The sequence below is a fragment of the Physeter macrocephalus genome, chromosome 18 (assembly GCF_002837175.3).
Source record: "Physeter macrocephalus isolate SW-GA chromosome 18, ASM283717v5, whole genome shotgun sequence".
Taxonomy (NCBI): domain Eukaryota; kingdom Metazoa; phylum Chordata; class Mammalia; order Artiodactyla; family Physeteridae; genus Physeter; species Physeter macrocephalus.
Window position 1 is genome coordinate 79,616,269 of NC_041231.1, and position 13,173 is coordinate 79,629,441.

Genomic DNA, 13,173 nt, shown 5'->3' on the forward strand with positions numbered 1-13,173 from the left:
CTCCCAGACCGGGGCGCGAACCCGGTTCCCCTGCATCGGCAGGCGGACGCGCAACCACTGCGCCACCAGGGAAGCCCCGGCCTATCACTTTTAAAGCCTGCATAATATTCTCTCCAGGGAATGTTGCTTTTTTCACCAGTGCCCTATGTTGATGAGAATGCTATTAATAGTTTCTTTTTGAAATCAAACCTAAATTTCTTCAAACCTAACCTAATTTGTGTTTTGGAATCCTATGAACTACAGCTGCTTAAGAATTCTCTAGAAGAAAATATTTTTCTTCCCTTTAAAGGTGCTGGTCTGAGGTTGGCAACCAACACGTAGGACAGAACCTTTCCATTGGCCAGGGATGCGACTATAAGGCCATCATTGAACATGAGATCCTGCATGCTCTGGGGTTCTACCATGAGCAGTCAAGGACGGACCGGGATGGTTATGTGAACATCTGGTGGGATGAAATTCTTCCGGGTGTGTATGAACCCAAGGTGCTATTCTCTTTATCACTTGCTCAGCCCAACCCTGGGATGACCAGGCCAAACCTGTGTATGAATGGGAGCTTCAATTTCTCCAGAAGGAACACAAAATATGACCTCTCCTGTAGGCTGTGCTCATCTGATCACAACTGATCCCATATAAGTGTCTCAGGGAAAGGTGAATGGTGGTTAACTAAATGTAGGGTTAACTGATAATCAAAAGCTCTTGCTTTGTTTCAGTGTTTTTGTTGAAAATCTATCTAGGGCTTCCCCGGTGGCGCAGTGGTTGCGAGTCCACCTGCCGATGCAGGGGACTCGGGTTCGTCCGGAGCCTGTGCTCCGCAACGGGAGAGGCCACGACAGTGAGAGGCCTGCGTACCGCAAAAAAAAAAAACCCCAAAACCAAAAACTATCTAAAATTCTATTCTCCTGTCTTAGTGAGTAAAATGAATTAGGTCTCTGAGGATGTCAGGGTCCTTTTTCTGCATGTGAAATCTTGTGTAGCTCTAGAAAACTACATGAGGTTTAGTTAACTGTATGATAATCCTATGACATACTCCAGAAATTTTTTTGGTGCTTTACCAAATCAACAATAGGTGTTTAAAAACAAAACAACAACTACAGCAAAAAACAAAACAAAACAAAACCACCTTTTATCTGAATTTGCACTCCCAATTGTGATAATTCTAGCTAATAGTTTTTCTGATTAATCAAAATGTACAAGTCTTTTCTTTCTCCTTTCTAAGCACGTCTTTCCTTCCGCCCCCAGCCCATAAAGGATAACACAGTAAAGGGTAACACAATTTTATTTCACATATTATTATGCAGTTATTCTAACAATTCTGATGAAAATGTTATAACTCAGTTTCCCAATGGGTGGGGGAAAAAATTCCATGCTGTGCTTCTGAAAACACCTAGTTTTTTTTTAAACGATTCTTTTGATTTTAAAGTCTTTATTGAATTTGTTACAATATTGCTTCTGTTTTATGTTTTGGTTTTTTTTGGCCGTGAGGCATGTGGGATCTTAGCTCCCTCACCAGGGATCAAACCTGCACCCCCTGCACTGGAAGGTGAAATCTTAACCACAGGACCACTAGGGAAGTCCCAACACCTCGTTTTTGATTAGGAATTAGTTCAGGAAGTGGAAAAGCATTATTTTTGGCAGTGATAGCTTAATGAAACTTTAATGTATTGGAAGTGCCTTAACTATGACCACACATGGTTTTCATGAAGCAAATCATTGCCTTGTAATGATCTGTTTCATTTAGATCCCAATTTAACATATGATTTCACAGACTGCAGTGCATCTCTAATAATTTTAGGGACTTGGAAGAACTGGCCATACTTTAAAATTAGATATCAGTCTCCAAAAGACTTCTGCCAGAACTAGCTCGTTTTGGAGTAAGCTGTAACCATGGATCTCACAGGAGGCAGGGGTACAGATGGCTAATCCTATCAAAATCACCTCTGGGGTTTCTCAATCTGTGTCCCTCCCAGCACCTCCTATTCTGATATTTCATGAATGTGGAGTACTGGTGGGAGGAGGGGAAACTATGTGGTTTGTAAAAGCCTAATCTGTTACCAGAATTGGACCCACACATATACTCCCACCCATCCTACCATTCAACCACTGAGCTAGAGGCCAAGTAATATTCTTCTTTGTCCCCTGGTACAATCTAGAGAAGTTCTAGGGAATATTCACCCAAGTATGAAATAATAGATCAAAAACAGTATATTCGTCTCCCAGGGGTAATTGCCTTATATCTGGGTCTGTGTAGATGCGACAGGAGAGTGCAGATCAAAGGACCGAATCTCTGCTTGTGAGGCTCCGGGCACTATTAGACTTCGTCTGTATTTGCTAGAGGCCTGAATTTCTTACTTTCTCTTATATACTTAACTCTGCTGAAAATTACATGAGGAAGCAGAAAACATTCCCATTTTTAAGTCTTGAAGAACACAATGCTCGGTGTTTTTAAGATAGTTTTAGACCATATGAGGTCCCCTTTCTCAGAGGGAGCCTGTACACTTACAAGGATAATTTGCAGACATGCTCAGCTTTGAGTTGAGCATGAATGACTCACCATGTTTGCTCATCTCCTGTCTGTGTTTTCATTAGGTGTAATTTCATATATCGAAACTGCTTGCAATCACTGGAGGACTCTTCTCAAATGAGACATCAAATCCAATTTAGATCATAAGCAAGGGCAGTATTATTGCTCAGGGTAATTTATGACTTTATTGCATCTCATCTTCAGTTGATGGCAATCTTATTATTTAACCTAGGAAGACACTCTATTGGCAATATAGTTCTCTCCCCAAATCCATCTCTGTTTCTGAAGTCAGAATTGTGTTTCCTGGATCTGTTTCCTTTTATTAAGCAAAACACTTCTGAGGTCTAGCAGGGGTCTACAAACTACAGTCTGTGGGCCATATCTGTTTGCTTTTGTAAATAAAGCTTTATTGGAACATAGCCATGCCCATTTGTTTACATACTGCCTATGGCTGGTTTTGCGCTATAACAGCAGAGTTGAGTAGTTGTGACAGAGACCATACATCTTGCAAAGCCAAAAGTATTTTCTATCTGACCCTTTACACAAAAGCTTTGCCCATGAGCTCTGGTTTACAAGATCACTTCCTCTTCAAGCTCTCGGCTGTGAGTTCCCTGAAGGACCATGCCTGTCCTAGTCACTGCCAGGGGCCACCACCCACCTAGCACAGCTCCCAGTAAATAGCAGGCATGACAGAAATGTGTTGAGTTAAATTTTAAAATGTATTAAAAACATTTATTTGGTAAAGCATTCTGATAAGTATCCTTGGATAATAAAGAATAAAACCATCTATTCTAACCTGATGATTTTATTGCAAGTTAAGGAAAACAGCCAGTGAATTGAAAGTGCCTTGCTTAAGATACCACTGAGAGTTACCAGGAGATCCCAGACCCACGCCCAAGTCCTCACACCACCTTGATGCTTTTTATAATTTTGCCCCCTTAACGGCCATCCTAGGACCACGTGCTCTGGAAGGAATGACTTTCCTCTTTCCCTGTTTGGGTTATTTATTTCTTGCAGTTCTGTCCCACCGTTGAAAATGCTTCGATCCCTCTTGGATTAAGTCCCCATAAAACCCCTGTGAGTTGGGAGGATGCAACATCAGTATTGTTGTTTTATAGTTAAAACACGTTTTGATCAAAGGGGTTCATGGGCTTTTCCAAAAGCATCTGGGGACCACTGCCAGGCTGTACCACACTTCTCCAATCCTGAGTGTAGCTGAGTTGATGTCTTTGAAAGTTGGTCACATTTTCTTCTAATTATTAAAAACAGTTGGATGGGAAGCTAGAAAGGAAGAAGGAGAGGATGAAGGTGGGAAGTTTTGACTGGGTGAGTTATGAGTATTCTCATTCAGTTTTTCTATCACTCCCTAAGAAGGGAATTAAAAACCTGTGAACTTCTCATTATTGCAGCTGAACCAGTAAATTCCTGATGGCTGCTGGATTAAAAGAGTATCTGGGTGGTTTCTCATCTCAGCATTTCACATTGCAGGGCATATTCTCTTACTTATGCTAATCTCATTTAAAATATTTCCATTTTCTATTTTGAAAGGAAAGTCAGTTTTCTTCCTATTTTGTTGTTCTCACCATGGGGCAATTTCTAGAACAGGAGAGTGTGAGCCTTGATCGACAGGATGCCATTTTCTTGCCAGCTGCTAAACTTTCCTTCTGCCACTTAGATTTCTTTTTCCTAAATTGTTGGAGAGCTGGCCAGGTACAGCTCTTGGTGGATGAGGTACTTTGCTGTTAGCAGGATGAATCAATCCTGAATATTTTCCTGAATTCAAAAATTCTTTTTCCTACCATGAGGAATACCTGCCTCCACTTTGATATCTTATCTTCTCTTTCTTAAATCCTCATACATGCACACACACACATTTATTTATTTATTTATAAGTATAAAAATGAATCTTTGATTTAAATATACATTTAATAACATGCATTGTATATTTACATTACATTTACTTTATAATATATGTATATATTATGCACATATTTAATAATATGTATATATTTATTATTAATTATAACATGTATTTAAATATCCATTATAATAATTGTATGTACTATTATGTAACATATTAGTACATTACAATGTAAATAATAATATGTATTAATTTTATATACATTGTGCAAATTATAAAATATGTTAAATATGTATATATATTTAAATCAAAGATGCATTATTCTGCCCCCCTCCCTTATTTTGGTCTCTGCTTGAGTATCTAGTCAAAGAGGGTAGGACGGGGAAATGACATGACAGATCAGGACCTGTGGATTCCCTCCCTGACAGGTTATCAGCACAACTTTGACACCTACGATGACAACTTCATCACAGACCTCAACACACCCTATGATTACGAGTCTTTGATGCACTACGAGCCTTTCTCATTTAACAAGAATGCTAGTGTCCCCACCATCACAGCCAAGATCCCTGAGTTTAACTCCATCATTGGGCAGCGCCTGGATTTCAGTGCTATCGACTTGGAGAGGCTGAACCGGATGTACAACTGCAGTGAGTACCTCTGGGTCTGAGGACTGGGTAAACCCCCTGACCTTACGGGTTTCCTGTACATTTTCCTTTGTGTTAATTTTGTTAATTTGTCCATTTCATTAAGGACATTAGTTTCCCTATCCCTAGAAAAAATTGTAACACCTACCTCACAAGGTGGTTATGAAAATCAATTATGTGTTTGTGTTCTGTAAAGTGAAAATATTGGACCAATGTAAGGAGCTGGAATTGTCCAACTTCTTCAGCTTCCCTTTGAAGGGTGCATCCTTATGTAAAGCCCAAGATAGTTATAGGCTTGAAAGTATTTTGTATCTTAAATTCTTTGTCCAGGTTAGTGGTTCCTGGAGTCCTCTAATGCTCAGAGATGGGATGTTTTCTAAAATGGCCCCACTGGTCTTGAGAGACACATTCTTTAATCCTGTTCAATACGTATGTAGAGAAGATCTACTAAGAACAGAGCCCAGCATAATAGGTACCTCATTCTTGATCTAAAGGAGTCGATGGTCGGCATTTACAGAAAAGCGTGATGGTAAGCCTTTTTATAATTTGACTCTGTGAAGTGTGTAGGGCTGCATCTGTGTTGGCAGGTTCTGCTATCTAATGCATGACGGTAGGATTTACAATTGAGAAAGATCAAGACAACGAAAGGCTCATGACCCTGCTAAACAATGACATCTTAGTAGCCTGTCATTAGGTATTGGACATGAGAGGCCTTAAATTTTTAACCAGGTGACAAAAATATCTTTTGCAGCCACAACTCACACCCTTTTGGACCACTGTGATTTTGAGAAGGCAAACATTTGTGGGATGATTCAGAGTACCAGAGATGTTGCTGACTGGGTCCATGAGGACAGCACTGAGCCTGGACAAGTGGATCACACCTTGGTGGGACAATGCACAGGTCAGTGAAGGCAGCAAGGAAGTACATTAAGGAGGTTCACCAGGTTCAAGGGGAAGTGGCAGCCGGCATGTTTGGCCTCAGTTGGAATGCTAGTTATCAAACCTGGAACTCTGAATGAGGACAAAAACCATTTCTCATATCTTTATTATTAACGCAATAAAAAGCATCCACGTTCTGGGCATGCAAAAGAAAGGCTCATTTAAGCGATGACAAAACTGATACAGACATAATGGTTGATATGACTTCGTACTTGTTGGTTATCTAGTTTATATAGAGTGTGTGTAACACAGGAAACTGTACTCAATATTTTGTAATAACCTATAAGGGAAAAGAGTCTGAAAAAGAATATCTCTATCTATCTATCTATCTATCTATCTATCTATCTATCTATCTATCTGAATCTCTGTGCTGTATACCTAAAACTGAAAACGACACTGTAAATCAACTATACCTCAATAAAAATTTTTTTAATTTTAAAAAATATGTGACTTTGTGGGACTTCCCTGGTGGTGTAGTGGTTAGGAATCAGCCTGCCAATGCAGGGGACACGGGTTTGATCCCTGGTCTGGGGAAATCCCACATGCCGCGGAGCAACTAAGCCCGTGTGCCACAACTACTGAGCCTGCCCTCTAGAGCCCACGAGCCACAACTACTGAGCCCACGTGCCACAACTACTGAAGCCTGCGTGCGTAGAGCCCTTGCTCCTCAACAAGAGGGGCCACTGCAATGAGAAGCCTGCACACTGTAACAAAGAACAGCCCCCGGTCGCCACAACTAGAGAAAGCCTGAGGACAGCAATGAAGACCCAGTGCAGCCGAATATATATATATATATATATATATATATATATATATATATATATATATATATATATATATATATATATATATATGACTTTGTAAATTAGGGCAATGTCTCTAACAGCAGTGTCCTCCAGTGGACACATATGTAATGTGAAATTTTCTAACAGTCACATAAAAAAGAAACAAGGGAAATTCTCTTTAGTAATATACTTAACCCAATATATCCAAAATCTTAACATTTCAATGTGCAATCAATATAAAAACTATTAATGAGATACTTCACACTTTTTTACAGTAGGTATTTGAAATCTGGTGTATATTTTATCCTTACAGCACATCTCACTTTGGACTGGCCACAGTTCAAGTGCTCAATCGCCATATATGTTTGGTAGCTGCCATATAGGATAACAGCTTCAGAGAGTTCCTGTACATGGCTTGTGCAGTGAAAAAGCCATAAAGTCAGGAGAGACCCGGGTTTAAAATCTGGCTCCACCTCTTGCTAATTGTGACCCCAGGAAGTTGTTTTTGTTGTTGTTGCTGTTTAAGTCTTTTGGCTTTTTGTAAGCCTCTCTGACCATCAGGCTATTGATCCTTCACAGCGATCTTGGAAGGAGATAATCCATATAGAATCTTCAAAGGCAGACCAGCAGCCTTACTCCCTACTTTTTTTCCCCATCGTCCCTTTCTCTCCAGAGGTTCTATTTATTTTTCAATTTCTATCTTAACACTCTTTTATTATGTGCTTGTCATTGAAATTGTACCAACCCTATTTGGAAGAAGGTGGGGTTATAGATTATAAGAGCCTTTTAAAGACTGGACTATCATCAAGTGCCTTAGTCCATGCCTGTGTGAGAGTTGGTAAGAGTTCCTTCACAGAAGAGACCCAGCTTATCACCCAGATGCCCGGCCACCAGGGAGAATGTCAGAGGTTGTCAACAATTGCCACTCTTCCTCGCGCCTTGGCAAAGGGTGAAAGTCTCTGTTACACATCAGATTATTAAACATATAATCTCCAGTGTCCAAAGGGTGATCTACGCCTGAAGTTCTCTTTAAATTTCCATCATAGCCTCTAATCTAATCTCTCCTGTGGGTTTGCTGCTAGGCTAATGTGCAAGTTCCAGCTGAACAGAAAGGTGATCTCCGTGTGAGAGGAATCTGCTGAAAGAATATTCTAGCATTTTAGTAGGAAAGGAAAGGACCACAGCCCAGAGAGGTAACTAGAAAAGCTTTCTCAGCTTAACTTGACCAGCCATTATGCTTCTTCCACAGGAGGCACATAATGGGACGGGGTTTCCTCTGCTAGAGAGCACTGCCTTATTCAGGTAGATGCATAGACTCAAAGAGCTCGAAGGATAGAAGCCACTTCCCACTTGAACCCCAGAGAGATGAATGAATACCCAGGTAGTAGCAGCTCTAGGGGAAGAATTCAGGTCTCCTGACTTCTCAGCTTGAGTTATTGGACTTGCACTTCATATTTCTGACCTCAACTGGTGGAATTCCTGAGCAAGGATAACCAGGAGACATTCTTAGCCCTGTGAGCTCTTGTTTACCTTAACCCAAGCCCTCAGCAATTCACGACACAAAAGTCTAAGGCTAGTAAGATAAAGTATTGAGAAGAACATACCGGCAAATATAATTTACCCTGATGATATATTAAAGACATATGGTATTTTTCAGCTTTGTGGAAAGCTTATTTAAACATCCTTGCTCATGCCCCATATGTGAGGCAGGATGAGGCAGGGACTCATATTGTCAAAGTACCTGGAACTGTAGATGCTCACTTCATTTTTACTTGATGAAATGTTTTGAGTGGAGCATTTGGTAAGAGGTTGAGTATTGGAGTAAGTTTAGATGACGTCTTTATATGCAAGAATTGTTCATTGCCCTTGCCTTTGAAAAAGTGTGCTGGTTTTCCAAGTGATGTATTTGTTTAGCCACCTGCTTGTTTTGGGGGAGAGAATTTTGAGATACATGGGTTGGGCAAACCCAGCCTCTGGCATAAACGTAGACCCTTTATCCCCTCTTTTTTAGTGTTCTTCCAAGGCTTTCTTTACATTCAGGAGAAATCCTCAGTTGGTCCCTAATATGCGTTCAATGCCCTTTCTTAGAACACAGTAAAGGTGATTCTTTACCACTGATAGTACACCCAGTTATTAGGCTACAAAAGGGTGAAACTGAGCCCTTCTCATTGTGAATATTTAAAATCCAATTCCTAAAACTTTGAATCCCACAGTTTCTTATACAGCTAGGAGGCCAGCTCTTTTCCTTGGAATGAATCTCTAAACAACGAAGTTAATAAAGAAAATGGAATTCATATCACAGACACTAAATTCCATCAACTTTGCTTAAAGCCTGTATTTCCTTAAGTCAGTGGTGTACATTTCACAACCTTGGGAACAAAAGCAATCAGGAGAGGCAGTGGAGAGCTGGGACTTTGACCAGCAATTCTGTCCGTGGAGACAGACAGAATATTTACTGACAAACAACCTTTTTATTTTCCCCAGAAGAGTTCTAGCCTTTGTTGCCTGGATGATAACTGTTGCTCACTGTTTCACTTTGCCTAGGCTGAGGGCACCCTGGGGTATTTGTGGCCAGAGATGAGACTTTAGGGTCCTCTCTCCATAGGTGCTGGTTACTTCATGTACTTCAATACCAGATCGGGGATAGCAGAGGAGGCAGCCCTGTTGGAGTCTCGGATTCTTTACCCAAAGAGGAAGCAGCAATGCCTGCAGTTTTTCTATAAAATGACAGGAAGCCCTTCAGACAGACTCATCGTCTGGGTCAGGAAGGATGACAGTACGGGCAAGGTTCGCAAGCTGGTCAAGGTGAAGACCTTTCAAGGTACTTAAAGGCATCCTGCGAGGACTGATCGCGCTTCATATTTGGGATTGTGCTGTTTCTCCTCCTTCCCCTCCCTCTCCCTTTTCACCCTCCTTCCCCCCATCATTCCTCCCACTCCTCCTCCTCTGTCTCCTCTTCCTTCCTTTCCTCCACCTCCCTTCTGCCTCTTTGAAATGCATAATGCCTGGCATGCTTTAACCGCTCATTGGATGTTTTAACCATTCAGAAATTGCGGGTTCAGGTGAGGCTGAAACATACTATTAAAAGAGGCCAATCAGGGAAAGAAAAAAGAAGGCCAATCAGAATATAAAAATCTAGTTTTCACTAGAGCTTTGGAGAAAGCCAGAATAGAGAAAATTGGTGATTCAAAGGTGGAGATTGGAAGGTACAAGGGAAGCGAGAATTGATGCTGCTGGAGAGAAGTGGTTAAATAGTGGACCATAAGTGTTTCTGCATCTGTTTCAGCAAACTGAATGATACCATTATTTAATACACTGAGGTAACTTGAAACCTACTGGTGAAGTTGGTGGCAGGCAAGTGACTTGTATACATTAACTTCACTAAAATCACTTATATATTCCTTAGTGATACTTTATGTATTTCTATAAGAAGATCACGAAAACCTTAAAATGCTAAGGTAGTTAGTTGGTTGTGAGAGTAATCTGACTGAAAATCAAGATCCAGGGTTATAAAAGCTAAGTACTTACATTCTTTTATTGTGGTGGTGGTTCGTTCATAAATAGAAAAGGAGAGACGTGTTTTTCTAGTTTTCCATTCAACAAAGAATTTCTTAATTAAAATGAGATAAAGGAAGTATTCTTTGTGTACTTCTAGAAGAAGCTGATGCCCTTGAAGGGTGGAGACTTCCTTAGTAAAGGCTACTCAGAAGATCGGGGGCCCAAATTGTCTCTACCCAGGTCACTCTGTGGGTAGAGAATGCTGCAAATAATGGTTTTGAGGGGTTCACTTTTCTGGCTGAAATTTACAGAACATCTTTATCAAATAGAGGGATGACAGCTAGGTGCCCTTTAAAGGTTGAGAATTTGCTGTGTTACCAAGGACTGTAAATTTGGACATATGAAATTGCCATTGTTTGACTTTTGACTTATCAAAAGTCTGTTTTATATGGTTCAGTCCAATACTTGTGCATTCAGTGCTAACATTAAGGGGGTGGGACGCATTTATACCAACAAACCCAGAGGAAAGCCCAGAACCTGCAGAATGGAATAATAATGGAAAACAAATTCATGATTAAGACTTTTATGATAAATCAGAGTGTGTCTTTTTTTTTCTTTTTTAGCTATTTTCCCATACTAGATATGTGACTTTGGAAAAGTTCCTTAACAAGTTTATAGCAGTTCTTCTCTCCTGTGTTTGTTGTGAAGATTACATGAGATCGTTCATGTAAAGCACCTGCCACAGTACGAGGCTCCAAGTAAGTGCTCCAAAAATGTTGGTCACAGTTGTCACCAATTTTATTCTCTGTCCTCAGGAGATTTTGACCAAAATTGGAAAATTGCCCATGTTACACTAAGAGAGGAAAAGAAGTTTCGCTACCTTTTCCAGGGCACAAAGGGTGACCCCCAGACCTCGAGTGGGGGAATTTACCTGGATGACATCACTTTGACAGAAACCCCATGCCCCGCAGGGGTTTGGACGGTCCGGAAATTCTCTCAAGTCCTGCAGAACACGGTTAAAGGGGACAAGCTTCAGAGCCCTCGATTCTACAATTCAGAGGGCTACGGTTTGGGGTTGACCTTGTACCCTCATGGCAAAACGAGCTCCAGGAGCTCTGGGTACTTGGGACTTGCCTTTCATCTGTGTAGTGGAGAGAATGATGCTGTCTTGGAGTGGCCAGTGGAGAACAGACAGGTGATAATGACAATACTTGACCAGGAACCCGATGTCAGGAAAAGAATGTCCTCCAGCATGGTGTTCACTACCTCCAAGTCCCAGACATCTACAGGTAGGTGGTTAGAAGACCTGCCCCTCCACCTGGAAGGGCCAACAGACACAGTTCTCATCTGTATAGGAGAGAATAACTTTCCCCTCACATTTCCTCCTTGGGCACATCTACAGCAGTGTCATGTTGGAGCATTAAGTTAAAATGTCCTTGTTTCTTTTTTCTTTCATTGAAGTGTAGTTGATTTACAATGTTGTATTAGTTTCTGGTGTACAGCAAAGTGATTCAGATATACATATATATTCTTTTTCAGATTCTTTTCCATTATGGTTTATTACAGGCTATTGAATACAGTTCTTTGTGCCATTCAGTAGGACTTTGTTGTTTATCTATTTTATATACAGTAGTTTGTATCTGTTGATCCCAAACTCCTAATTTATCCCTCCCACCCCCTTTCTGCTTTGGTAACCAGAAGTTCGTTTTCTATGTAAGTGAAAATTTTCAGTTTCATCTTATCTCTCTCTCTTTCCTGAATCCATCCATCAAGCATACAAGTAAGGGCTTGCAAGGTGCCAAGTTCTGTGCCAGCTCCTTAGAGTACAAGCAAACCAGCCAGTCCCTACCTCACTGAGCTCAGTCTGAGAAGTCAGATCCAGGTAATCATTTATCAAATACCCAGAATTTGTGAGGCTCTGTGCAAAACTAATGCACTGCATCCTAATATATTACTGATTGTCAGTATGTCCATGAAACAAACTTGCATGAATAAAGGAATGGGCAAACTATTTTTGTTTTCAAAAGAAGAGACTTAAGCCTTAAAAGGAAGAAACTATAGCTCTCTCTTCCCCTTCATTGAGAAGTCACTCAGTAGTGGACAATGACCCTTCACAGGGGTGGTTCTCTGCTCCACCCCCCTCCCAATTCTCAGGGTTTTTTTGTGTTTTTGCGGGGGGGGTTATTCAAGCAGCAAGTCACAAAAATTATAATCATCCTCATCAGTTCACTCAGTCCCATGTAATTAATTTTTTTTATCTTGATCTTTTGTTAGCACTTTTATGAATTCATCAGTTTTCCATTAGAGTTCTGAAAATGCTTATTCATTCAGTTCAGCAGTATAGTCAGTTACCGGAAACCTGTACTTGTCAGAGTCTTTTCCATGAATTCCTTGAAGATGAAACCCTTTTATAGGAACATTTTTGCAAAAGCATCAGAGTACACTCAGAACTGTCTGTAAATGACAAAAGACTTAAAAATGACCACGGTTAAAGATTTGATGAAAGTGCGTAATAATGCAATTGACAAGGTAATTTAGTTATTTCTGAGATATACATTTTAAAGTAATAACTAGAATTATGACTTATTATACCAGACCAGAACATATAAGATTTTTAGAAATTTCATGTAATGTCTGAAACATTTATATTAACATATTTCCATACAAATAACCCAAAGAAAGTTTAGTATTAGTTGTTTTTGTTTGTTTGTTTTTTTATACTGCAGGTTCTTATTAGTCATCACTTTTATACACATCAGTGTTACATGTCAATCCCAATCGCCCAGTTCATCACACCACCATCCCCACCCCACCACGGTTTTCCCCCCTTGGTGTCCATACGTTTGTTCTCTACATCTGTGTCTCAACTTCTGCCCTGCAAACTGGTTCATCTGTACCATTTTTCTAGGTTCCACATACATG

The 13,173-nt window shown here is 40.4% G+C and overlaps 2 protein-coding genes across 3 annotated transcripts in view; one reads left to right on the top strand and one right to left on the bottom strand.

The window, feature by feature from the left end:
• Nucleotides 1-13,173, top strand: part of MEP1A (meprin A subunit alpha) — a 30,366-nt gene that overhangs the window by 12,354 nt on the left and 4,839 nt on the right. The window contains exons 7-11 of the mRNA XM_007120882.2: nt 290-465; nt 4,811-5,032; nt 5,781-5,930; nt 9,359-9,574; nt 11,067-11,540. Coding sequence (XP_007120944.1) covers nt 290-465; nt 4,811-5,032; nt 5,781-5,930; nt 9,359-9,574; nt 11,067-11,540 — 1,238 coding nt within the window. The remainder of the gene's footprint in view (nt 1-289; nt 466-4,810; nt 5,033-5,780; nt 5,931-9,358; nt 9,575-11,066; nt 11,541-13,173) is intronic.
• ADGRF5 (adhesion G protein-coupled receptor F5) overlaps nt 3,362-13,173 on the bottom strand; it is a 143,519-nt gene continuing 133,707 nt past the window's right edge. The window contains exon 26 of one of the 2 annotated variants that reach the window (XM_055079599.1): nt 3,362-3,802. The gene's annotated coding sequence lies outside the window, so the exon portion shown is untranslated. Of the gene's footprint in view, nt 3,803-11,444; nt 11,570-13,173 lie in introns of those variants that run through there. The other variant, XM_055079600.1, reaches the window with a different exon arrangement.